The sequence below is a fragment of the Thalassophryne amazonica genome, chromosome 4 (assembly GCF_902500255.1).
Source record: "Thalassophryne amazonica chromosome 4, fThaAma1.1, whole genome shotgun sequence".
Classification (NCBI taxonomy): domain Eukaryota; kingdom Metazoa; phylum Chordata; class Actinopteri; order Batrachoidiformes; family Batrachoididae; genus Thalassophryne; species Thalassophryne amazonica.
Genome location: NC_047106.1, coordinates 86391637 through 86419552, shown reverse-complemented (window position 1 = coordinate 86419552; position 27916 = coordinate 86391637). Strand labels below are relative to the sequence as shown.

Below are 27916 nucleotides of genomic sequence, written 5' to 3'. Positions count from 1 at the left end.
GTTAAATGGCACTTGCTTGTGCCTGCTGTTGGTCTGCAATAGAAATCATTCTTATTTATGAGGCATAAATGTTTCATCGTGCAACATGTCTCATGACTGAAAGTGTGTGGGAATATTTCAGTTTTCAAAATAAATAAACACACTGACACAGATTAGAAGAGGAAAACCACCTAAAGTGAGGAACTGAAAGAGGAGGAACAACACTGCACTATCCACGCCTTTTTTCTGAATTAGGTAACATTTTGAAATACGGCAGCGCAGTCTTGTTTGAACCTTGCGTGATATCGCAGGATTTGACCACTTATAGGGACAACCGTTCCTGTTGCGCAATATATACACGCCATAACTTCACACGGGAGAGTGGTGTACTGTTTTTGTTTTCGGCTGCAATCACAAAAGCAGTCACGGAAGTGCCTTTTTTTTTTTTTTTTTTTTTTTGCTCCCAGTGGAGAAGGGAAGACGAGGCGAATGGGAAAGGTCATGTCGGTAAGTGTTAGTCTACAGGCTAACCACAGTAGCTACTTTCTCTCGCCTGCAAAACTGCCTCGACACGTTTGAGCTCCGGCTCATAAAGAAACCAGAACGCATGTCCACTTTCCACCGCATTGTCACTTTTTTCTTTGTATTTTCACTACATTTGCATGTAATTTGCACAAAATCTTAGAGAAACTGCCGTGTTTCTGTCCCCGGGAAGTAGAGAAATTACATCATATGCGTCATATTTTGCCCCTTTAGCGCCCGCCCTCAAACAAGACTGCGGTGCTCAATTAACCGTTAACTAGCTAGGAAGCTGCAATATTAGTCAGATGCTGTATCCTTGCTAATGACTTGCATACATGGCTCATTATCATGCTAATGTCATTCAAGTTTTTTTCTCCTCTCTGTCATTGACTGTGCACAAAATGTGAAACACCCAGTCTAGCAAATCATTTAACAACATCAATTACTGTGCATGTGTGGTGGGAGAGGGAATGAGAAAAAGCAATTGTTGGCATCAAGGCTGATGCAAGCCTGGTCAGAAAAATTATAGTGGGTACAATTCTGCTAACTGCTAGTTAGTGAAGCTACTTTTTCGTTAGCAGATTAGCTTTTCAGTTAACTTTGAAAACCATCAACGGACCAATTATCTTCCATTAAATTTAGTTCCGCTAACATTTGTTTGCGGGTAAAGTGAGTAAAGTTTCAAGGTCAAACATGTTTGTAAACCCGAAAATCATACGTTAGTTCCTGTCTGTTGTGAGGAGCTCAGCCCCCCCTTCTGACCACTCGCCCTGCCTTCACTGCACATGCGTCATTTCATAGTGTCAGCAGCAATTCGCAGATTATCGCCTTGTTTCTTCATAATATTTTTTCAAATGCTTCTCCAACTTGTGATAAATGTAAGTTCTTTAATGCAGTGCTCTTCCATGCTTTTTTTTCTGCCCTAAAGTAGGGCTGCCACGACTAGTCGACTAGTCACGACTGCGTTGACTATTGGAACCGTCGACAACTAATTTATTAGTCAACAAGTCGTTGATTTTATTTAAGTCTTTGTTTTTCTCTCAATTCATAATTTTAGGCAGCGAGCCCTCCTGCCGTCATTTGGACTTTCAAATTTTGGGAAAGACGGCTGATTAAAACAGTGGCCGTCTTGTTCAAAGCCGTTTAAAATGCGCAGTTTACCAACGGAGCTGTGTGTGTGTGTGTATACGCGCGCGCAGAGTCAACTGGCTGCAGACTGCGAGCGAGGGAACCATCAGTGCGCTTGAGACAGCGAGCGCGGAGCAGAGAGAGGATTTTAACCCGAGAGAACGTAAAAAAAAAAAACACAAACAAAAAAACCCCCAACAAAACCAAACTGTGGAGCTGTCTTTACTTCTCTTTCCACTTTCTCTACCCACGCGGTTCTGATGGCACCGACCTGTTCACACCATGTACGCGTCGTATACTGAATTTATGAGCTCATGAGATGAAATAAACGGTCAAATATCCTTAAAACATCCTTAAAAATTGAGAGTACGAGGTCTGTTAGAAAAGTATCCAACCTTTTTATTTTTTTCAAAAACCTGATGGATTTGAGTCACGTGTGCTTGCATGAGCCAACCTTGAACCTGCCCAGCTCTTCCACAATTTCTCGGATAGTCACACGACTGAAAAGCCACCGAAAGCCGTCTGAATCTTCTGAATGGTGGAAGAGGTGAGCATGTCACATGTCCTGTAAGGCTTCAACACGGTGGCGCTTTTGCTGCGCCATCAGCTTCGTGCCGAAGCCATCGGCATGAATTTCGCTGCAACACTTTTCATGGCAAAATCTTCTGTCACAGTGGAATGTGCCAAAAAAGTGCTGATGTCCACCTCTTCCACAATTTCTCGGATAGTCACACGATGGTCCCACATCACCACAGCGTTCACTTTGGAAATGATCTGATAATTTCAGCATGTTGATGGCCACCCGGAGCACGGCTCGCTCTCCACCGTTGTGCAGCCGTCTTTAAACCGGTTGTACCACTCCTTAATCTGTGTGATGCCCAGAGGATCGTCACCGAGCCATCTGAATAATCCGAATGGTTTCCACAAGGCTGTCGCCCAGTTTCTGGCAAAATTTGATGCAGTCGTGCTGCTCCAGTTGTTCCGCCATTTCCTTGCAAAGAAAAAACGACAAGAGACGCCACCCATCCTCACACAAAGGCTGCTTACAAGCAAATGACGCAATCGACAGGCGTGAAAAAATTCATGCATGCGCACGAAGGTTCAAGGTTGGCTCACGCAAGCACACGTGATTCAAATCCATCAGGTTTTTGAAAAAAATAAAAAGGTCGGCTACTTTTCTAACAGACCTCGTATATAAATGAACTGAGCAAAAATTACGCATACACGGGTTAAAAATAAAACCCTGATGTGGAGAAGCTGATGTTCAGAGGAACAGATCACAAAAAGCAGGTGAGAACTCTAACAGCTGTTATTTTCCAAAGGTATGTATTTATTCAATCTTAAGCTTAATGCAGTGTTCAAAACGTGACTGAGGAGAAAGAAAAATGACTTTTAAAAATGACTTCATTGCACTAAAACGAACTGGAGTCAGAAGAAAAATACAAGCTGCTGATTATTTTTCAAAGTTATTATAAGCTGCAGCTATATGTTTTATTATTTTCAAAGTGAATTACCTCTTATTTTATTCTGATTTATTTATGCAAAAATTAGGCTGAGCCAAATCAGCCTGCATTGTTCTGTTCAGTTTATATCAGTTTTCCTGCACATCTGTATTTTGTCCTTCTTTATAAGAGTTTGGTGTTTACATTTGCTCCACGAAGTTTTAAAACACAAAATGTTCACACTTTTCTTTATAGCAGTTCTGTATTTTCAGAAATGCAACAGAAATGACCACAAATCAGAAAAAGTTGGGACTATATGTAAAATGAAGATGACAATAAAAATGTTGCACTATTCCCAGTTTCTCCACTCACAGAAGCCAAACGTTCTTCCCGAGTTGTGTCTTGGTGGCTTCCCTCACTTGTCTCTTTCCAGCATGGACATTTAGTTTTTGAGAACTGCCTACCTGACACAGATTTACGATAAAGTACCACACTATTTGTATTTCTGAATGATTGATGTAAATGAAGTCTAAGAAATAGTCACTGATTTGGAAATGTTCATGTTTTCATCCCCTGACGTTTCTCAGAAAATGCTGCAGGCCTTAATTTAGGAAATTACGTATGATCCAACAAGTCGACTAATCGCAAAAATAATCGTTGACTAGTCGACTACTTGTGGCAGCCCTACCCTAAAGTTGCCAACTACTGGTCAGATGTGTTCAATACATTGTCAAGAATTTTTAATACTACACTGTGCCCAGAACCTTTATTTGTCATTCTGGGCACATCTCAGATATCTAGGAAACTTACTCCAGTACAGCAGAAGTTCATTTCCTATTCTGTCATCACTGCAAAAAAGTTACTTCTGACATCATGGAAAGGACCAGCAGTACCCAATGCTAAAATGTGGCTATGAGAGTTGTCCAACACTTTACATCTGGGAAAAAAAAAAGATATCTGTTGAAGGACAATCTGTCATTGTTTCAGAATATTTGGCAACCCTTTATAGATTTCTTACAATTTGTGCCTGTATGAATACCTAATTTATTTGTGGACTATATATATATATATATATATATATATATATATATATATAAATATAAATAAACCTTTGCATTGTTCTTGCAGTTTATTTTTGTTTTTACTGTTTTTTATGTTTATGCACAAAGTATTGAGCTACACTCTGATTTAAAAACTGTATAATATAAATGCTCAATAAAAATATTGTGACCAAAACTGCACTCGAGTTATATCTCAGTGACAGATATCTGAAGCTTCTAATTAATCTAATCTGTCAGAGCCTTTTAATGCCGGTGTCACTGACCTAACAGTCCCCTCTAAAAATTGGCCTGCCTGCCTTCACTGCACATGCGTCATTTCTGAGCATTGGCAGCAATTTGCCTATTATCGCCTCGTTTCTGCTTCAAACTGCACTCCGGTCGTCATCTGTCTCAGTAACAGATGTCAGCATTATTTCATAATGAAGGAAGGGGGAGCGATCAGAGCGCCACAGCAGCACCGGTGTTCTGTCGAGATGAGCTCCTGTAGTGTAAATCAACAGTGTCTGCTTTAAAGATAGTGTGTACATGCAAATCTTTACTTTTTTAAAGTGAAAATACACTTATTGCTGTATTTTTATGTAAAGACAAAACTTAAGTGGGTTTTCTTTGAGGAAGTTCAGTGCGACGGATGAGGTGTAGATTTTCCCAGTCACATTGAATGCAACCCGGGTGAGCCATTCCTGTCAGAGAACTTTCAGAAGAGGTCGGGATCAGCAGTTTATCCGGACATTCCACTGTTAAAGGAGTTTTTATTAATGAAAGACGTGCGGACGGGTCCGTGCGTCGGGACGCAGCCGGCGCGGTGTGACGGCACAGGAAAAACACCTCCGTGTTGATAACCATTTGTAAAAACCAGGCGGCTTTTGATGGCTTTCAGTTGAGTGAGTATCTGAGAAATTGTTTAACAGCTGGACATGTTCCAACTTGTCCTTAAGGCTTCCAACGGAGGTGTTTTTCCTGTGGCTGCGCGCGGCGCCGGCTGCGTACTGACGCGCGGACCCGTCCGCACTTTCTTTTATTACAAAATCTCCTTTAACAGTGGAATGTCCGGATAAACTGGTGATCCCGACCTCTTCTGAAGGTTCTCTGTTCTGTCACGACGTCCTGGGTCAACAGAGGCTTAAATTTGGAAGCTTTCAGCTCGAAACAGGCAGACAGCGGCGGCTCAGGGCGCGTTGCGACGTCCCGCTCCGTGGGCAGTCCTTAAAGCGACAGCAGCAGTCCATAATCTCTCATCACCCGTTAAAATTTTCACAGAAAACCAGCTGACTTTCTCGAATGGTGTCCACTTCGATGTGCCTCACAGTTTTTGAAAAAATTTTGATCAAGCAAAGTGTCAGTCTCTCAGGAAGTTCTCAGACAGAGATTCCGACGGGAGGGGCGGACCACTCCTCACTCAAAACCAGCCCACAGGCGAATGACGTAACCAACAGGCATGAAAAAACTCTCGCATGCCCACGAGGGTTCAAGCTTGTCTGATGTAATCACACGTGATTCAAATCCATATAGTTTCTGAAAAAAATAAAAAGGTCCAATACTTTTCTAACAGACCTCGTAGAGAGAAACTGTAACAATTAATACTGTGATTTACTGCTTTTGATAAAGATGAAGACCGTGTTTGGGATTTTATTTTTTATTTATTTTTCTATGGGGCCATTACTGTAGCAAAAGTATTTGCAAATGCGTATTATGATGTGTGTGTGTGTGTAAACGGATGCGTGTAGCAATCTGTGTGTGCGGATTTTGATCTGTGTGTGTGTAAATGGATCCACAAATGTGTTAAAAAAAAAAAAAGGTGTATGTGTAACCACATCAACAAATGTGTGTGTAAACGGATCCACAAATGTGTGTTTTTTTTTTTTCTTTTTTTTTTTTTTTTTTTTTTTATCTGTGTGTGTAAACACATCCAATAACTGGGCCACTTGATTGGATGTGTTCTTAGATGTGGCTTTTGCTACATTCCTGCCGCGTTAGATCTGTAAATGCGTACAGTGATTTGTACTTATATGGAGACTTGTCTGTGTGCCTCCGTGTTTTTACAGCTTCATACCACCAGAGGGCGCAAACACCAATGACATCACTCACCGCTGTCATTTTACGGTCATCTCGTAAGCCTAGCTGTTTCCTCGAAGAGATCAAAATACACATTTGCAAATACTTTTTCTACAGTAATGGCCCCATAAATGTCCAAAAGACAAATGTCGGGCTGGAAAAGATGAGACAGTTTTCCAAGTCAAAGATGCAACAGTGTGTTGTTTATGCAGAAAAGGTCTAATGAAAACACACAGCTTTGTTTTCGCCCCTGAGACCATCCACCAATCACAGTCGGGGACTCTTGTGATTGGGCATACCATTAACACACATCTTTTGTGTTAATGGTATGCCCTTTGTGAGCTCACAATCAGTTCAATTGAAATGGCACCAAATCACAACATAAGTCTCCCCAAGGTGCTTCACAAAGGTATGATCTAATGAGAGGCACCATGCAGAGGTGGGAGATTCTGAATTGGTTAAAAAATGTCAAATTAGTTTTATAAATGCTCATTTAGTTCATTAGTTTGTTTCACTGACAATTGGCTAATAAATTTCACGTGTGTAATTGAAATAGCCACCAATTAGCCACAGTGGTTAACACTTTTTGAACCCAGTGTCGATGACCGTAGTAGGTTTGGGATGAGTGGCCGCATCTGTGGTGTTCTTTCTTTTTAGTTCTGAAAGAATTTGGCACATCTCCAGAACTGCTGTGCCACAAACACAGCTTTTTAAAGCTTTTCATCTTGCTTTACTGTTTATTGATTAGAAAAAATTTCAATATCAATGAGGTCACCAGCTTTCTCATTGCAAAAGATGTGCACAGTGTTTACAACAGGCTGGTCTGAGTACTATTAATGTGATCTCCTGTCTTGCCCAGATCCCTGAATACTGTCGAGTGCTGGAAGAGGGTGAAATATCAGAGCACTGTTTCGACCTGATCTTTGCCTTTGACGAGATTGTGGCTTTGGGCTACAGAGAGAATGTTAACCTGGCTCAGATTCGAACCTTCACAGAGATGGACTCTCATGAGGAGAAAGTTTTCCGTGCTGTCAGAGAGGTGAGATCACACTGTTGTGTGTTTATGCCCTTCACTTTAGTTGAAATGAAAATGAGTCATATTGTGCAAAATAGTTTTCCTATCTTTTGAAGTTCCATATGGCTGGAGGTCATGTTTAAACAATGTTTCTGGTGTCACCGACCGAACAGTCCCCCTAAAAAATTGGTCAGCTCTGCCTTCACTGTGCATGCATCATTTCAGAGCATCAGCAGCATTATTTCTGAGCGTTGGCAGTGATTCACTGATTATCGCCTTGTTTCTGCTTAAAACTGCACTCCAGTCATCTATCTTCGCGACAGATATCTGAAGCTTTTGTACAACAGTCATTTCCATATTAATTCATAATAAAAGATGGGGGACCGATCAGAGGAGCGCCACAGCAGCACATCTGAGTCTGACATGCTGTTGCTGCTGTACCTACATCATTTCTAAGTGTCAGTAGTGATTCACCAATTATCGCCTCGTGTCTGCTTAAAACGGCCTCATTTCTGCTTATAACTGACTTTAGAATAATTTAAGTGGTTTTAATTTGTCATTGATGGCTAATAATCATATTATTCCCTTTGATCGCTTCAGGTGTAGAGTCAGTCTGACACATGCGCAGTGAAGGCAGGGTGGCCCAATTTTTTTTTTTAGAGGGGACCGTTCGGTCAGCAACACTGGGTTATTTTTGATAGCATACGTCAGAATACATTAATGCTCCACACCCAAGTAGTTGGTAGCGATAATGCAACGTGTTAGTTTGCAAACCACCAATAAACCCTTAAAGAAGAAGAAAGGTTACATTTTGTTTTCCTGGCCGGCGTCAGACTTAGTTTGTGGTCTGACTTTGACAATGTTTGTATTTGTAAAATTGTTTGGAAACATCTCTGATGGGACTTCACGATGGATGTTTTCATGTCCTGATCAGAGACAGAAGGGTAATGTTACGCGGCGCTGCTCAACCATACAGCAGCGAATGAGAGACGCTGTTAGAGGTTTTACCCTAAACTCTGCATCGTGTTGAAATGAGAAACCAAAGGGATGAAACGTTGTTTTGCTGCGTGGAGATGATTTAAAGTTCATCATCAATAAATTCAAATGGTCTGGTTTGACCTAAGCGCTGACCCGACTTTTTTAATCATCATTTATATGGAAACATTAACACTTCCAGTGAGTCTGATTGTTATTATCATGTTTTTCACAGAATTTGTCAGTTGATGTTATTCTGGTTATTTCACACAAATCAAACTCTGTCTTTGGGATAAATGTACTTCAAACTCTCCATGCAAACATGATATTTTAGCCTGCTAAAGCTGCATTTTATGGTTTCTTCTGTTACATGGGTGTGAAATATTAATGTGAATTAAATATGATAGATATTTAACATGTTCGTAGAAGTTTGATGTGAAAAACATTTGTGCATTGTTTTTCACAACACTTAAGTTGTGAGTATCTCAGAAATGCTGAAGTCGGCACTGAATGGAAAAATGTTATTGCGTTTCCCATTTACAGAAGTGAATCCATCCATCCATTTTCTTCCGCTTTATCCGGAGTCGGGTCACGGGGGCAGCAGCTCAAGCAAAGCCGCCCAGACCTCCCGATCCACACACACCTCCCCCAGCTCCTCCGGGGGAACCCCAAGGCGTTCCCAAGCCAGCCGAGAGATGTAGTCCCTCCAGCGTGTCCTGGGTCTTCCCCGGGGCCCTCACAATACGTTTGGGCCTGCCAGGTCTGACCGGCTTCCTCCTCTCCCAGCAGATCCAACTCACCACCAGGTGGTGATCGGTCATCAGCTCTGCCCCTCTCTTCACTCGAGTGTCTGAGACACGTGGCCGAAAGTCAGATGATACGACTACAAAGTCGATCATCGACCTCTGGCTCAGGGTGTCATGGTGCAACGTGCACTTATGGACACCCTTGTGCTCGAACATGGTGTTCATGATGGACAAACTGTGACTAGCACAGAAGTCCAGCAACTGAACACCACTCGGGTTCAGATCGGGGAGGCCGTGCTTCCCGATCTCCCCCCCTCTCCAGGTCTCACTGTCGCCGCCCATGTGGGCGTTGAAATCCCCCAGGAGAACAATGGAGTCCCCAGTCGGACCGCTATCTAGTACCCCTCCCAGGGACTCCAAGAAGGTCGGGTACTCTGCACTGCCGCTCGGCCCGTAGGCCGAGACAATGATGAGAGACCTGTCCCCGACCCGAAGGCGTAGGGACGCGACCCTCTCATTCACTGGAGTAAACTCCAGTACATGGTGACTGAGCTGGGGAGCAATAAGCAATGCGACCCCAGCTCTCCGCCTCTCCCCGTGGGCAACGCCAGAAAAATGAAGCGTCCAGCCCCTCTCCAGGAGTTGGGTACCAGAGCCCAAACTGTGAGTGGAGGTGAGCCCGACTATCTCTAGTCGGTATCTCTCAACCTCCCGCACAAGCTCTAGCTCCTTCCCTCCCAGCGAGGTGACATTCCACGTCCCAACAGCCAGGGGCTGTGAACATGGACCGGGCCGCCGGGCCACCCGCCCTCGACCGCCACCCAATCCTCTCTGCACCTGACCCCCATGGCCCCCTCTGCAGGTGGTGAACCCACAGGAGGGAGAAGTGAATAAGAATCTAATTTAAACCCAAATCGGTGTTCCTGAGAACTAAAAGTTATATTGGTGACTTAATGAACAGTATATGCAGCTTTACCTGTATCAGTTTTTTTGTTTATTTTAATACACCATCAATTGTCATTAAAACAGAAATTGATGAAGTCAGATTTTTAGATAAATGTAGAGAGAGAACAGTAACAGTCTAATGCAAATGTGTGGGCTTATCAAATATCAATAACACCGTATTCTAATCCATGTGACAGACTGTGTATTATAGTTTTGTGATATTGCCAATATGGGAAAATAGTCTTTTCACACAACTTGTATCATGACGATACAAGCCCCATTTATGGTGTATTGTGGCATTCAAAGAGTTCAATTTTGGTCTCATCTGCCCAGACTATATTCTCCCAGTATTTCACAGGCTTGTCTAAATGTTATGCAGCAAACTTTAAACAAGCTTTTTCTTCACCAGTGAAGTTTTGCTTGGTGAGCATGCATACAGGCTATGGAGGTTAAGTGCATTACTTATTGTTTTCTTTGAAGCAATTACACCTGCTAATTCAAGGCCTTTCTGAATGTCTCCACATGTGGCCCTAGGCTCTTGGACAACTCTTCTGATAATTTTATCCCTTCCTCTGTCAGAAATCTTGCAAAGAACACCTAATCATGGCTGGTTTATGGTGAAATGAACACCTATAAAAATACATATATTAAAAACAAAATTCATTGTCTAACTTTATTTTAAGTGAACGCACTTATTTTCCCTTTCATATGGCTAGCATACTGGCATAGTATGGTACTATGCGTCCTACCCCTTTAATTTTATTAGTAACCAGAGTGGGCCACAGCCTCAACTTTATTTTGGCGACCACATTATTATTTCTTCTGTTTTTCTTTTTGCTTAGTGCTGACAAATGATACCTTATTTGTTGTCATTTTGCTGCCTGATTCAGTGTTTTGTTTTTTTTTTGTTTTTTGTTTTTGTTTTTTTTTTTCTTCTCTGTTTGAGGTGTGGCTCCATCCAGAGATGGGAGTGGGTGTCTTCTTCTGCAACTCCCCTGTCCTGTTCACCAGCATGGACTTCCAAACTTTCCTGTATATTTATATTGTCCCAACCAGTCCCAGCAGAGGACTGCCCCTCCCTGGGCCTGTTTCTGCTGGAGGTTTCTTCCTGTTAAGAGGGGGTTTTTCCTTCCCACTGTCGCCAAGTGCTTGCTCACAGGGGGTCGTTTTGACCGTTGGGGTTTTTACGTAATTATTGTATGGCCTTGCCTTACAATATAAAGCGCCTTGGGGCAACTGTTTGTTGTGATTTGGCGCTATATAAATAAAATTGATTGATTTGATTTTGTCAATTGTGTCAGTAGCATGGCCCAACCACAGGGTCACCCCTTTGAGTCTGTTCTGCTTGAGCTTTCTTCCTCAAATCATCAGAGGGAGTTTTTTCTTACCACTGTCGCCTGTGTGCTTGCTCTAGGAGTTGCTAAGGTTAGACTTGTGTGACGCATCTTGAGGCAGCTTTGTTCTGATTTAGTGCTATATAAATGAAATAAATTCAATTGAATTGACTTGACAACTCTGCAGCACGCAGGGTTTGTGAGCGGGCAAATTGCTTGACATCTTTGAATCAAAACTGTATTTGCTGTGACTATACCAATAGTTAGCATTGTAAACATTAAAAATACTGTCTCATTGCCTTTTAAATGTTGTGTGTTCACAGACCCAGGAAAGGGAGGCCAAGGCAGAGATGAGGAGGAAGGCCAAAGAGCTGCAGCAGTCTAGGAGGGATGCTGAGCGCTCCGGAAAGAAGGTGCCATCTTACGGAGGCTTTGGCAGCTCTAGTGTGACTGGTGTCTCTTCAGGATCCATCATCACAGACACCATCGTAGAGCCTGAGAAGCCCAAGATCACCCCTACCACTGTCAGGTACAACTCAGGGCTGTGAAAACTCTGCGGATCCGCGAAATTGTCTATCGCAAAGTTGTTGTTTTTTTTTTTTTATGACATCATGCAAGTTACATAAATCCGTGGCAGTCTGCGGACACTGATCTGTGTGTTAGAGATACAAATCAGTGTCCTCGGTTTCGCAGTGTTTTGAGGAGAAAAATCCTTCTGTATTATTTGGTTTACATTTAAAAGCAAAATCATTCCAGGTCCTACTTCCACGTCATATTCTTATTTCAACATGATCATTGATGGTTCAAATGAAAGGTTGAATATAGGGTCATTTAAATATGGACTAATTTTGAGATTTTTTTTCTTCCAGGAAATGCTGAAAATGTATCATTAGATAAAAATATTAGTTTGGTTTCTGGGATCCCACGGGGTCAAAGACTCCGGCTCCTGGGGGCCTATGCCCCCCAAACCCCCTGCATATTTTCCTTGGATTTCACAATTTTCATTTCACAGCCCTGACAACGCTGTACCATGGAATATTGTAAATGTGTAAATCGTTGGTTTCTAACCCTCGTCATCAGGGACACCCTAACCTGCATATTTTCATTTTCTCCCTACTCTGCCAGAAGCTGATGAACTCATTCAGGTGCCTGTTAGCTAATGATTGGCCCAGTACAAATGAATAAGCTCATGTCAGCCTAGGCATCCGGCCCTTCTAATCACTTAGTGGAGAGCGGCGCTGGGGGCGGACTTCTAGGCTAATGTGTATGGAATTTTGGAGCAGATCCATGAAATTTCAGTTTTTTGAAACATCAGTTTTGACACGCCAAGTGAATTGTCCACATTTGATGAGATGTTGGGGTTCTTACTAGGGTTGTGGCGTGTAGCGATGCAAAATATAAAATATGCTGCTTAGATTTCCACAATGGAAACATCCACCGCTACATTGTTGAAATCTCTTAAAACATCCTTGATGTGGTGATCAGTTATTTGCCAATTTTTCCTTCATCTGAAGGCTGCCGAGTGCATTCACAAAATAATTACCAGGCAGCAACTTGAAGAACCCCTGCCAAGCCAGAATTTATTTATTTTTGTTTTTCTTTTAAAGAATGCCAAGTATTAATTTTCAGCATATCCGCAGCGCTTTGACTGCTGGCTCTCGCCTCGCACACAATTTTCTGTGCAGTACTGTTTTTTGGAAGTAATTTCACATGGCATTAATCATCCTGTTTATGTTGTTTTATTATTTTATCTAGTGCAAGGTCAGCTGACAGCTGCAGATTTTTAAAAACTTCATCAGTCTGTGTTCATAGAAGGCTGCAGACATCACAGTCTGGCATCTGTTACATTTTGACTTTATCAACTTGACAAAAGTCAAAAATATTCCTGCACTCCTCCCACCTCAAATATGCTTTTTGCAGATGTTATTTTTCACGTCTTTTTTTTATTAAACACTGTCAACGTGATTACAGTGTTAGTTATTTGTGGCCAGTTGAATGTATGATGTTTATTCTGAACATTCAGTGGTTAAATGAGCCTCTCTTGATGAAAACGAGATGACCGCAACACCCATTGTGATGCAAAAACAAATCCAAAGAACTGCTAAACAGCAGACGATATGGCAAGAATTATTTACAGAAGAGAGAAAATCAGCGAGAGAGGTCGATAATGAATAACATTACATTTAAAATTTACCACATTCCTAGTTTACGCTCAAAGAATTTTATGTGTGCAAGTGCACTAATTGGCACCATTACAAGTTAGAAATTTCTAGCCCCCCCCCCCCCACACACACACACGCTGGTCACTTTGCACCCTCACTTTTATGAATCATTCATTCTAAAATTTAAAATTTCTATGCCTTGACTAAAGTGGGCAGCTAATGGTATAATCAGTCTTCTTAAGAAGTTTATACATTTATTGACGGAACCATGCACATTTATCTGTGCAGGGATCCTCTCCATTTGACTGGACACTTCTGATGACATTTTTGCCGGTTCAGTGCCAACAAGAATTTTTTTTTTTTTTTTTTTTAAGCTTCAAATTTTGTCATATGCACAAAGGAACATGTTCCCTGCACAATGAATTGTCTACTGCATTTAACCCATCCTAATTGCCAGTTAGGAGCAGAGGTCGCCATAAGGCGCCCGGGGACCAGCTCTAGATGTACATCCCTGCTTTAGGTCACAGCAGGGCTGAGCAAACCATGACCGACCCAAAGACAAACAACACACACGTAACAGACATAAGCCGGCCTGGTACATAAACACCATATAAAAAAGCACACACAAGGTAAGGAAGAGAAAAAAAAAACCCTCAAGGTTACTGCCTTCGAGAAGCCACAACAATGAGGAAAAAACTCTTATCAGCACAGAGAACTGTAAACACTCAGACAAACAAGAACACAGGACGACAGCCGAGATTTGAAAGTCCAGCTTATCAGAACACTCCGGTAGCAGCCCTTTTTGGCGCTAAACAACGGCCATGACTGAATCCTGGAAGGGAGGGGGGTTCAGCTCTAAGCAGTCCACTGTTCACAGTCGACGTCAGAGCTGGAGAAGCTGAGGGAGGGGGAAACCAGGGAAGCGAGGCTTGAGTGTTTAATCTTCTTGGTTTTTTATCGCAGCGGCCTTCAAGTGCAGCTGTCTTGGGGAAGCCAAATGAATGTCTGATTAGCAGACGCCTGAACGATTCCACAGTTCTGAGAACAAAGTGGCTCTCAATGCATCTGAATGTAGAAAGGAGATGTGGTCATTTACTGACGGTCAAGGCAGTTTTCCAGCGCTGCAATCCTCCCAGAGATGGTTTCCAACGTGCAGTTAACACCCGCCGACTGAGCAGTCACTGTCCTTCTAATCGAATCAATCAAGTGGGGCAATCTGGACGGCCCAATCAAAACAGCCTCCACTTTTTTAATTTTCCAGTAAACCAGCGCTATGCCCGCACCACACAGCAGAAAGCCGGTCACTCCCAAGCCAAATAGATACACATCTTTGACGTCCTCCACAGACGGCGTGTGAAGGCACATAACCTGCCATCTCCTCCACGAGTCCATCACGTAGCCCATCACATGCGTCCCGGCAGGACAGGTCGGGTCCTCTGCCCCCGAATGTTTTGTAGAAAAAAATAGTGTCAATTGCGTTCAGAGACCACTTTAACAAATCCATTTTTGTCACTTTTCAGAAGAACAAAAACTGGAGCCTCACAGACAACACGCCACAGAAGCAGGAAAGATAAGGAGGGAGGGAGAGAAGAGAAAATGCGTCCGTCTCGGCCGAGTGCAAGCTGGCAAAAAAAAAAAGCTTGCCATAACATAATTCACAACATTGTTTGCATTCTAAATCAGTAATGTGCCTGTTAGTTTTGTTTGTCTGAAGGGAAAACCCATAAAACTTCAAAAACTGGAGCCTGTATTGTAAAATGCCTAAGTTCTCCTTTAAATATAATTGTGATGTGCTTGTTTTCCTCTACCCGCTGAGTGCTTTTACTGAATTTGGATGCATTCTTTGAACTTTCCCCCTCTTCCAGATCCACTGGACCCAGTAAGGCTCTGAAACTCGGTGCTAAAGGAAAAGAGGTGGACAACTTTGTTGACAAGCTCAAGTCTGAGGGAGAAACAATTGTATCCAACACAGGAAAGAGAAGTACAGATGTCTCCAAAGCTCTGCCACCACCAGCCAATGTTGAGAGGTACAGAGACAACATGATGTTAAGCTGCTGATCATTTCTCACCTGTTGTCATTACTGAGGATGAGGAAGACAGCAGAATTATAGTCGGCGATACCAGTGAAAGTCTATGGTGCTTGTGAACAAATTAGAACTAGAAAGTATGTTGAAAATATTTTTTTGTTAAACCTTTAGTTTTACAAAATGACATACATAATATAGCAATAAATACTTATTTTTTTACATTCACAATATATACTATAACATTTAAAAAATAATAATTTGACAGCTTTTGAAAACTTGACTGAAATCTGTCAATTTTTTTTAATCATAATAATGTACCATTGAGGTTTGTGTGTGTGTCTACTGTATAAGCTTGCAGTTATCATACCAGAATATTTAGAATAATGAATGGAGGGAAATGACTCACTTTTAACATGTCAGTTTCTCACTCCATTATTCACACCACGTACTGCTGTGGCCATATTTAACAAGATTTCGCATGCTGTACGGTGACTCTCATCCACTTCGTGCTGTCTTATCTGGGTATAAGCACCGCCCGATGGGCCTCTGGCCTGTATAGAAAATACTTCTTTGACAAGGCGGAGGCTTATGTCAAAGGAGTTTCTTGCTGTACTTCTCAGTCGTGTACTTCTCAGTTCGTATTCCTTGAGTTACACCTAATTTTTATGTTTGACGTTGTCGTTATTTCTCCTCAGTGTGCATCTTCGTGTGGAGGAAAAGATCTTGCTGACTTGTGGTCGTGATGGTGGCTTACAGAACATGGAGGTGCTGGGAATGGTGACACTCCGAGTCACAGATGACAAGTATGGACGGATCCGGCTCCTGGTCAACAATAATGACAACAAAGGCCTGCAGCTTCAGGTAAATTCACCAAATGGTAGTAATAGTGTGCTTTCAGTGTAGGTTCTTATATTTTGTTGGTAGCAGTGTATCCAGTTTTCAAAGCCCATGTGTGAGATTAGGTAGACATTTGTGATATACACAAAGTCCCCCTGAAATGGAAGAAATTACAGTTCCTTGAATGGCAGCTTGAGGTTGGCTGCCAAAGGAGCACAGTGTTACAGAATTCCATGTTAAAATGTCAAAGTTTAGAGGAGAAATAAACATGTTTACTGCCTGCTACAAAAAGGCAGTTTTGGTCTCTATAGTTTTTCTCCATGACAACTGTATGCTTTTCGGGGGGGGGTTATTTCTTTTTTGTGTGTATGCATATATCATTGTGTGTGACTTCTCTCACTGTAACAAGTTTTCTGCATGGTTTTTGTTATCAGACACATCCTAACGTGGACAAGAAGTTGTTCACAGCAGAATCTGTGATTGGTCTGAAGAACCCAGAGAAGTCCTTCCCTCTCAACAATGATGTTGGTGTGCTGAAGTGGAGACTACAGACCACAGATGAGTCCCTTATCCCTCTAACCAGTAAGTCTTACTTGGGGGGCTGAGAATGATACTTGTACACTAAAGCTGCTGGACACCAAACAGAAAAAAAAAGAAACTGTAAAAATGGCTGTAATTCCTTTGTGGTTAATGCAACATTTTTGTTAAAGCTGAAAGGCAACACTTTAATGATATATTGAGTGTGTCATTTGAATTTCATTGTGGTGATATAGAGGCAAAATTACAAAATTGTTCTTGTCCAAATACTTATACACCCAAATTTATTATGTTTCTCCACATTATGAATTTCAATCCAGATTAGATGCAGCCAAAAAAAAAGCCTCAAGTGTCCTGTCCTAAGTCAAACCATCTGCCTTCGTGCCTTCAGTACTACATGAATGGACTTAGTTTACCATTACAAGAACACAATGATGTGCTGCCTTCACTGTTGCCTGATGTCTTTGCTGCATCTGTCCACAGTAAACTGCTGGCCCTCAGAGAGTGGAAGTGGCTGTGATGTTAATATTGAATATGAGCTGCAGGAGGAGAGCCTGGAACTCAACGACGTGGTCATCAGCATCCCTGTGCCGTAAGTAGATCCATTCACTTCAGTCACATCCAGCTGCATTTTGTGCTCTCCTACAACACCTGTGTACTTCTCAGCAAAGGAAGAGCTGTTTGCAGTTCTCTAAGCAGTGCACGACTGGTTGTGCCGGTCTGGCTGGAATTAAATGTTGAGGTAACTGAAAACAAATGCAATTATAGGTTCACTCCTGCTTATTAATTCCCTGCTTCCTGAAACAGATGCGCAACCCAGTTTAAAGCATCTCCATGGCTGTAAATAGTGGTCATATATAAATTTGTGTTCATCAGGTAACTGGATAACAAATGACTTTATTCAAGATTAAACTATGATGAAAGGTTAAGTAAATTAATTGATTTCCTGGGTGTCCTCTGAAGTCAAAAATTATGATATCCAGCCATATTACAAATTTAGAGCTCTATTGTTCTTTAAATTTGTAATATGAGATTATTTGCATTAATGGGCATATTGTGTCATCAGCATAAATACAGCATTATTGCATAGCTTCACAGTACCTGTCCAAGAGGCACTGTGCAAAGTGAAAATAACAAAGGTCCAATGACAGAACCCTGACGGTATCCTGTACTTTGCGGAGAATTCAGAATTGTATTATTTTGCAAGACATACTGGAATTGGTTGGATAAATGATGCCAAGCAAGAACTAACCTGACTGGAGATGTCATAATAGTTGTCAAGTGTGTTTAACAGTGTTGCATTGATCTGTAGTATAAAAAGTTACACTTAGGTCCAGCAGAAACCCTGATTGAAATCCATACTGAGCAGAAGATAGTTTGTCACTTTGAGTGCAGTTAGCATACAGTGATAAGTAGAGCCCGGCCGATATGGATTTTTTTGAGGCCAATGCCGATAACGATATTTAGATGAAAAAAATGCCGATAATTATAAATCGGCTGATTTGCCGATAGCTGATAAATCAGCTGATATTATTATTTTTTTAAATGAATAAAATATTCTTTTTTGGACCCTTAAAGTAGACCTGCATTGAAATAAATGTGGTCAGATTTCAGAAAGAAATAGCTGATATGTATTTATAAGACCCTTATGAATGCAGTAAAGTAAATCTGTAAGCCCAAATTTGTAATTCGCCCTCCGCGAAAACAGTTTGTACATCTGGATCATTTCCATGACGTCGGGGACAAGACGACCCGCTCGCGCCTTCAGTCTGATCCCGCATTGAAATTGATTTTATCTGTTAGTAATGTTACTGTTATACACATCCTGGTTTCAACATCCAAAAGTAAGCTGCAATGAATGCGAGATACAGCTCTGCATGCTCAGATCAGCGGCGGCATCGACAGCCGGCGACGTTCTTCCCCGACGCCGCTCTCACTGCCTCCGATGCATTTACCGAGTGCATGCGCTCGTTAAATGCCGCCGCTGGCCACTCACACCCTCGTGTCTGCTGTGCAGCCGCAGACACGGCTCTGTCTACTGAATGGAGGTGCAGCTAACTTGGCACAAGTCCAGAGACTACGCTCGCCGTTTTTAATGCGGAGCGCCCGGTGACACCTGTTGCTCACAAGGACAGACTTCTTGCAGCAAAATCTGCAGCGCCGCACGTCTCGGTAATTGGAGCCGCAGAGCTCCATGGCCGCTGAGAGAGGTTTATATCTTTTTAATGACTTGGATTCTTTGCGGGTCCCGCCTCCGTACCCCGCGACGGTAACACCGGAGGCGAAAGACAGTAGATTTTCAATGCAACACCACTCAAACGGGCGCATGAAAAAGTCCCCCAAAATAATTTTCAAGCACAAATAAAAGAAATGTGTACTCTCCAAGCGTACCGCAAGACAATATGAAGTTTTAAAAAAGTAGATCTTTCCGTATAAGACAAAAAGGTGCAGATGCAAACTGACGTAAATCCACAAATTACAGTTGGCGCGCGCAGTGCATGCTGGGATAGGGTCTTCTCCCTGACGTCTCGGCAGCGTCCCTGATGTGCTGACAGTTTTGCGGAGGGCTAAATTTTAGCTGTAAATTTCTCATTTTTAAATGAAGATTTCACCGTTGAATGACAGATCCTGGCTTGCAGATTTACTTTACTACATTCAGAAGGATCTTATGTGTAAATATGAGTCATTTTTTTGGTCCAAAGATCTGACTGCATTTATTTCAATGCAGGTCTACTTTAACAAAAAAGGTATAAGCTAAAAGCTGAAGCTTTGTCCTCATATTGATTAACTTTAAAACAGAGAAGAATTTTCAAGTTCAAAAAATGCAAAAATGCAGTAAGCGAAGTGCGCATCTCAGTGCATTATGGGCAGGCTAAAGTTTTCAGCTACCAACCCACAACCTATGGCGGCGGAAAGCAGCGAGGAGTGCTGTGATTTGGATCATTTCAAATGCTGGAAAGTTGACGATTTAAAGCGTTTTTGTAAGCTCTGCGGATTGCCTGTTACATCCAGGACTACGTACGGCAGTGGACAGAAATGGAAAGAAGAGCTGGTTGTGCTTGTGTGTGCTGCATCTGTACAGAAAGTACCGTTAATGCCGATGAAGGAGGAAGAGTGCGCTGCTGTCGAAAATGACCCGTGCTTGTTGATAGCTGGAGAAAAAACAAATTTCTGACCCCTTGAAGGCAACTGACGGATGGTTAGACAAAGTCCAGAGACTGAAACTGTGGATATTGCAGAATATTTGCTAAGCATGGATGAGAAATCGCGACTCCGCCGGCTTCATAATGACGACAATGATGGTGAGTCTCACATGTAACCTCTTTGGTGTCACGTTTGTTTTGATAAGTTGACAGATGTACAGTAGTGTTCAGAATAATAGTAGTGCTATGTGACTAAAAAGATTAATCCAGGTTTTGAGTATATTTCTTATTGTTACATGGGAAACAAGGTACCAGTAGATTCAGTAGATTCTCACAAATCCAACAAGACCAAGCATTCATGATATGCACACTCTTAAGGCTATGAATTTGGGCTATTAGTAAAAAAAAAAGTAGAAAAGGGGGTGTTCACAATAATAGTAGCCTCTGCTGTTGACGCTAAAAACTCAAAACTGTTATGTTCAAACTGCTTTTTTAGCAACCTGTGAATCACTAAACTAGTATTTAGTTGTATAACCACAGTTTTTCATGATTTCTTCACATCTGCGAGGCATTAATTTTATTGGTTTGGAACCAAGATTTTGCTAATTTACTAGTGTGCTTGGGGTCATTGTATTGTTGAAACACCCATTTCAAGGGCATGTCCTCTTCAGCATAAGGCAACATGATCTCTTCAAGTATTTTGACATATCCAAACTGATCCATGATACCTGGTATGCGATATATAGGCCCAACACCATAGTAGGAGAAACATGCCCATATCATGATGCTTGCACCACCATGCTTCACTGTCTTCACTGTGAACTGTGGCTTGAATTCAGAGTTTGGGGGTTGTCTCACAAACTGTCTGCGGCCCGTCTCACAAACTGTCTGCGGCCCTTGGACCCAAAAAGAATTTTACTCTCATCAGTCCACAAAATATTCCTCTATTTCTCTTTAGGCCAGTTGATGTGTTCTTTGGCAAATTGTAACCTCTTCTGCACGTCTTTTATTTAACAGAGAGACTTTGCGGGGGATTCTTGTAAATAAATTAGCTTCACACAGGCGTCTTCTAACTGTCACAGCACTTACAGGTAACGCCAGACTGTCTTTGATCATCCTGGAGCTGATCAATGGGTGAGCTTTTGCCATTCTGGTTATTCTTCTATCCATTTTGATGGTTGTTTTCCGTTTTCTTCCACGCGTGTCTGGTTTTTTGTCCATTTTAAAGCATTGGAGATCATTGTAGATGAACAGCCTATAATTTCTTGCACCTGCGTATATGTTTTCCCCTCTGCAATCAACTTTTTAATCAAACTACGCTGTTCTTCTGAACAATGTCTTGAACGTCCCATTTTCCTCAGGCTTTCAAAGAGAAAAGCATGTTGAACAGGTGCTGGCTTCATCCTTAAATAGGGGACACCTGATTCACACCTGTTTGTTCCACAAAATTGATGAACTCACTGACTGAATGCCACACTGCTATTATTGTGAACACCCCCTTTTCTACTTTTTTTTACTAATAGCCCAATTTCATAGCCTTAAGAGTGTGCATATCATGAATGCTTGGTCTTGTTGGATTTGTGAGAATCTACTGAATCTACTGGTACCTTGTTTCCCATGTAACAATAAGAAATATACTCAAAACCTGGATTAATCTTTTTAGTCACATAACACTATTATTATTCTGAACACTACTGTACAATATGTGCATGCATGCAGTTTGTTTATAGAACATGTCAAATTTACAATATTACACGCCACGTCATTCATGACTCGACATCACAGTCATAAGCTGATGCACGAAAACGGCAGCACGGTTTCAGGATATTGACAAAATAAATGTGTGCAAGAAACTTACAATTTTAGTCTGTTTTTTATGTCCATCTGGATCTTTCTTTTCTGTGGCGAAATTGTGTGGATGAACGGAGGTTTACGACCACATTTCTTCTTTCTGTCTTTGTTTGGACTCTGCTGGACTTTCTAATCGTGTGTTTTCAGCCAACTTTCAAGCCTATAAATTCCGTTTGAGCATTTGAAAACAGCACAATGTGCCCCTGTCATTATTGTATGTGTCGCTTAAGGCTTAAAGCCTTTGAAACAATAAGCCTTAAGCCTTAACTTTTACAGTCCGCTAATGCTACTGTATACAAAATTCAATGGGAGCAGTGTGAGTGTGGTAGCTGGGATTTTTGCCCCCTTTTGACCCACGCATGCGCAGATGCGATGCGCACTTCGCTATTGGAGCAGTTAGGGGGCTATTCAAACAGGCCAACTAGTAAGATATCACTCCTGAAAACAATTTTTGCTATATCACGTGAGGTAAATCTGCCCTACGATTGGATTTTGGAAAACCGTGACGCAGAACCAATTCCGATTGGACACTCATATTGCGCACGTCATCACACATCTTCTATAAGGAGTACCAAGATGGCCGATGGTAGATCGAAAGTCCGGAGTTAGCTCTTCAGCAAAAAAAAAAGTAAGTTTCTATCTTGTATCATTAAAAAGTTATTTACAATCTAGTAAAGCTTGGTCCCAGCTGTAGTGTACAACGGCATCGGCTCCAGAGGGTTAATGGCGAACGGCAGTAATTCCCAGAACCCTTCGGGACGACCAGTGAATCTGAATGTTTCAACCTCTTAGCAGTAAACGAAAATTTTTCATGCTAGAAATAAGGTCTACGCAACGTGGGCTTAATAAAAAGCGTGACCGACGCAATGAAGCACATTTGACACATTACTACATAAACTGAGTTAATCAAACTGAGTTGAACTGAAACAGGTGAAATGTGGGGTGAATGTAATCACAAAGTTATTACAAACAACATCCTTATAACCTTACTTGTATGCTTTTGTCAGCCGATCAGTGCAGTGTGACGGCGAACTACGGGGGCCGGTGATGAACACATTTAAGCAGGGGTGTAAGCAGCTCTCAGTTGAATGGAATCAGAGCTCCATCTACTGGACAAACGGTGCAAGGACATTTTACATTGCCAACAAACATTATTTCAGTAACTGTTCTGTTTGAGAAATTATCGGTGTTCTATTGGCAAAATTTCGTCCGATAGTACTTTGAAAAGGGCTTTTATCGGCCGGGCTCTAGTGATAAGTCCAAAACACTGTTGATCAAAGAGATTTATCTGATAAATAAGCTTCAAGTTGTTTTGAGACTACTTTTTCAAGAATTTTCGTACAGAAAGGTGAATTTGTGATGGGTCATTCAGTGGAAAAGAATCCAGGATCAAGGCTTGGGTATTTATTTATTTAAAAAAAAAAAATTGGTTTATTCACTTCACGTTTTAGACATAAACATCACAGCAGTACCAGTTGTGAGTGACATTTTAATAATAATCAGTATAATGAACCTAGTGATGGCCTCCATAGCTTGAAACAATTTCATTGGAAGTGGGTCAGAGAGACAAATGGTGCTTTGTGACATTATAGAGCTTGCAGGGATGTTATTCAATAATTTACCCGTTCTGAATGAAAAGCACTATGACAACAGGACAGCATCATAGCCTCACATGGACGAGGCCAACACGATGTGAAAAAATGTGATGTAACTCAAGTTCGATTCACAATTTTAGATTTGTAGTTTTAATTTTAGTTGGTCAGGCAAAATTGGTTAGCATTAGTTTCATCCGAATGAACACCTGCAAATATGTTCTTGTGAAAGTTGAAATATCTCACAGAGCATAGCAGGATGTTAGAGCCCCACAATTCCATCTGCCCTCCGTTAGATCAGAGTGAGGATGTACTTCAGTTTAGTATTGAGCTTTCTTTCTGTAACAGTGAATAAACAGTTCATCTAATTTAACTTTTTTCTCTAGGTCTGGTGTAGGAGCTCCTGTCATTGGCGATCTGGATGGAGAATACAAATACGACTGCAGACGAAATGTCTTGGAGTGGTGCCTACCTGTTATTGATGCCAACAACAAGACCGGCAGCCTGGAGTTCAGTATCGCTGGCCAGCCCAGTGACTTCTTCCCTGTCAGCGTGTCCTTTGTGTCCAAACGCAACTACTGTGACATCCAGGTTTGTTAATGGACAGATTTTTCTTTTCTGTGTGTGTGTGTGTGTGTGTGTGAGAGAGAGAATTAAAAATTGTTTAATTACAAACGTGATTAACTAATCAAATTTTTTTATCACTTTTTTGGGGGGTTACCTACAGTTGTATGCAAAAGTTTGGGCAACCCTGATAATTTTCATGATTTTCATTTATAAATCATTGGTTGTTTGGATCAGAAATTTCAGTTAATTATATCATATAGCAGGCAAACACACATTTGAGAAGTGAAATGAAGTTTATAGTATTTACAGAAAGTGTGCAATAATTAAAACAAAATTAGGCAGGTGCATAAATTTGAGCACCCTTGTCATTTTATTGATTTGAATACATTTAGCACTAATTATTGGAACACTGAATTAGTTTAAGCTCATTGACCCTTTACCTCCTTACACAGGTGAATCCAATCATGAGAAAGGGTATTTAAGATGGCCATTTGCAAATGTTTCCCCTCTTTGCAGCTCTTCTAATGAGTGGCAACATGGGAGCCTCTAAACAACTCTCAAATGACCTGAAAACAAAGATTGTTCAGCATCATGGTTTAGGGGAAGGATACAAAAGCTATCTCAGAGATTTCAGCTGTCAGTTTCCACTGCGAGGAGCATAGTGAGGAAATGGAAGCCCGTAAGCACAGTACTAGTTAAGGCCCGAAGTGGCAGGCCAAGAAAAATCTCAGATAAACTGAAGCGAAGGATGGTGAGAACAGTCATAGTCAACCCACAGACCTGCTCCAGAGACCTACAACATGATCTTGCTGCAGATAGTGTCTCTGTGCATCATTCAACATCTCAATCCCCAGACCTGAATATTATTGAAAATCTGTGGTGTGATTTTAAGTGGGCTGGTTTCCTGGTAGACGGCTACGCTGACCTTGGACCTCAGAAAACACAGTGGACCAACACCAGCAGATGATATGGCACCCCAAACCATCAGACTGTGGAAACGTTACACTGGACCTCAAGCAACGTGGATTCTGTGCCTCTCGTCTCTTCCTCCAGAATCTGGGACTTTGATTTCCAAAGGAAATGCAAAATTTACTTTCATCAGAGAACATAACTTTGGACCACTCAGCAGCAGTCCAGTCCTTTTTGTCTTTAGCCCAGGCAAGATGTCAAGTCAGCAGTCTTCCCCATGATTGTGTAGCCTACAGAACTAGACTGAGACACCATTTAAAGGCCTTTGCAGGTGTTTTGAGTTAATTAGCTGATTAGAGTGTGACACCAGGTGTCCTCAATATTGAACCTTTTCATAATATTCTAATTTTCTGAGATACTGAATTTGGGATTTTCATTAGTTGTCAGTTATAATCATCAAAATTAAAAGAAATAAACATTTGAAATATATCAGTCTATGTGGAATGAATGAATATAATATACATGTTTCACTTTTTGAATGGAATTACTGAAAACAATCAACTTTTTCATGATACTCTAATTATATGACCAGCACCTTTATAAAGTGCAGACTTGGCAACTGGCTGGCTTGTAAAGTGCGGACCTGGCAACCCGCCTGACATGAGTGTAAGGTGCTGTGCCCTCAGCCAGAACTGCAAACACTGGTTAGGCTTCACATTTGTACCTCGATGGAGCACAATCAAGTTTCAAGCTGTACTCACTAGGAATAGCACGTTTAAAGAAGTTTGAACATGATTGAAGCTGTTAAGACTACAAATACCTGGACTTTATCACACACTATGAATCAAGAAGTTACTGTGATGCTTCAAAACGCCCCTTGATTTGCTGTTCGGGATTCAACAGGAAGAACGGCACTCTGTGGAACAGCTCCATAAGGGAGATGAGGCTGAACATTCAGCTTTGGGGCCCCCTAGTGGCTCGTGGGGCCCAATGGCATTTGGATAGTCCACGTATAAAGAAACGGCTCTGCAGTGTATGAAGAAGCAACTTTACTGTGCATGTGACAGAATTAAAACTAAAGATATGTTGTTAATAGTATGGGAAAACACATGAGAATCATGAAAAAGCTTATTTTAAATTATTGTTTGAAAACTGATTGTATCAAATCTGTGGTGGATCAGTGTTGAATTTCATCTAAACCGGATTGTATTGAACTAGATTTTCATGACTACAAATGACTGGTGTTAAGTGATGCTGCATGTTATCAGATACGTTTGTAATCACGTTAACCTCTGTCTTCTTTGTCCAGGTAACCAAAGTGACTTATGTGGATGGCGACAGCTCTGTTAGATTCTCTTCAGAAACCTCTTTTGTTGCTGACAAGTATGAAATCCTGTAAAATAATTCAATCAAAAGAAAATGAAAACATAAAAAAAAAAATCAACAACAAAAAGTTCAAATCTATGCCACAGAGAAAGAATGGAGAGTTTTTGCCTGCCCACCCTGTGTACTGTTTCTGAGACTGTGTACATCGACAGGACTGTGTGCCCTCTGAGGAATCCTCTTTCTGTGGTGGAGCAGAGCAGTGATGTATTTATACGTTTATATGACAGAAGTTCATCTATATATAGTTAATTGAACAGGAAAACAAACACAAGAAGGTTTAAAGCTCCACTGAGGCTGTTGGCTGAGCGGATCTGAACGGAGGACTAGATACTAAGTAGAGGATGACTGTGGGGCTGAAGGACAGGCCTGCTGGCCGTCTCCTGGTCAGGCTCGGAGGCCTTTGACAGAACAGAGACCTGAGGGCAGCTGATTGTCTCCACTACAATGAGCAGTGATACCTTAATGTTCAAGAGAATCATTCGTCCTCCAAAGCCAGGCTTCTTTACATGCAGCATTACACCAGTTCATTGATCAGTTTTTGAGTGGAGTTCATGAAATGGCAACTTTTTTTTTGATGATCAAAATGTTCCCTTTGTCAATCACAAGCCTGTCTTTCTCTGTTCAACTGTTGCGTCATTCGCAAATCTGATATAAATAATTTTTTTAAAGCTTTCAACAGATTTAGAAGTAATATTTTTTTCTGTTTATTACAGAAAGTAAACTGTAGGCGTGGCTGTTTTTATATGGGCTGTACCGTTTGCAGTCACCAGCACCATTTCTGTTTAACTTTATTTTTTCCTTCCCCACCATGTATGACATTACCATGAATCTGGATATGGAGATTTAACATGGATGAAGATGGCGTTATTGATGAATTTTGATTTGTTGAATTCGTTTGTCATTTTTATGCACCATGACATTACATTCTGGTGCATTGAATTTTCAGTTGTAACAGAGCAAAAAGTACTTTTCTCGTAAACCGTCTCCTGATCTAAATCTCCACAAGGCTTTGTGGATATGATGCCTCTGTGGACATGGTGAAAACATGAAGGGCAGAAGTCGTAGGCTGGCGGTCTGACTGACAGCCTGCTCTCCACATGGACAAAGGCAAGAAACATGGGTGTCCTATGACTACACACTCTGCTCTTTATTCACCCAGTCATCCTTTACTTATGTTCTCACTCTGCATCATTATTCAAAAATGTTTATCATGTTTTTGATGTCTTTCTTTTGTATTCTCCAAATTTCAATTTAGTAAATGGTTGTGGGGTTGAAAATGAGTCAAATGCACATTTTTAACTAAATGACAAGGGGGAATCTTAACATTCCATTGTACAATTAGAAACAAGACTTTCATGGAATAAAAATGTATTATTGAAAAATTAGGTGTTTGGGTTTTATGTTGCAAATGCATTTATTTAAATCAGTGGCAGGATTTGTTTCCCATTGGTAACTTTAAGAGTCCACCTTTGCCTGGAGGCACCCAGGTCCAAGGCTGAGGCGGCTCATGCAGATAGGTGCCTGAATTTATTTATTTTTCAGCAAGGAGGATGCACAATTGTATCATACATCTTTCCCCCTATGCTGTATGTGCTACAGACACAAATGTAGTTTTCTGATACTCTGAATCCATTCTAATCATAAATGCCTTGATTTTTTTTTTTTATTTTAAAAAATGGAAAAAAATGAGCTTGACATGACACTTT

The 27916-nt window shown here is 41.3% G+C and overlaps 1 protein-coding gene across 1 annotated transcript in view; it reads left to right on the top strand.

Moving 5' to 3' along the window:
• The window catches only part of LOC117508443 (coatomer subunit delta), a 43068-nt gene extending 15475 nt beyond the window's left edge, over window positions 1-27593 (top strand). Inside the window, exons 3-10 of the mRNA XM_034168205.1 lie at window positions 7044-7223; window positions 11523-11728; window positions 15227-15388; window positions 16084-16249; window positions 16660-16807; window positions 17246-17354; window positions 23735-23939; window positions 26134-27593. Of these exons, the coding sequence (XP_034024096.1) occupies window positions 7044-7223; window positions 11523-11728; window positions 15227-15388; window positions 16084-16249; window positions 16660-16807; window positions 17246-17354; window positions 23735-23939; window positions 26134-26223 (1266 nt within the window). The 3' untranslated portion in view covers window positions 26224-27593. The remainder of the gene's footprint in view (window positions 1-7043; window positions 7224-11522; window positions 11729-15226; window positions 15389-16083; window positions 16250-16659; window positions 16808-17245; window positions 17355-23734; window positions 23940-26133) is intronic.
• Window positions 27594-27916: the final 323 nt, after the last annotated feature.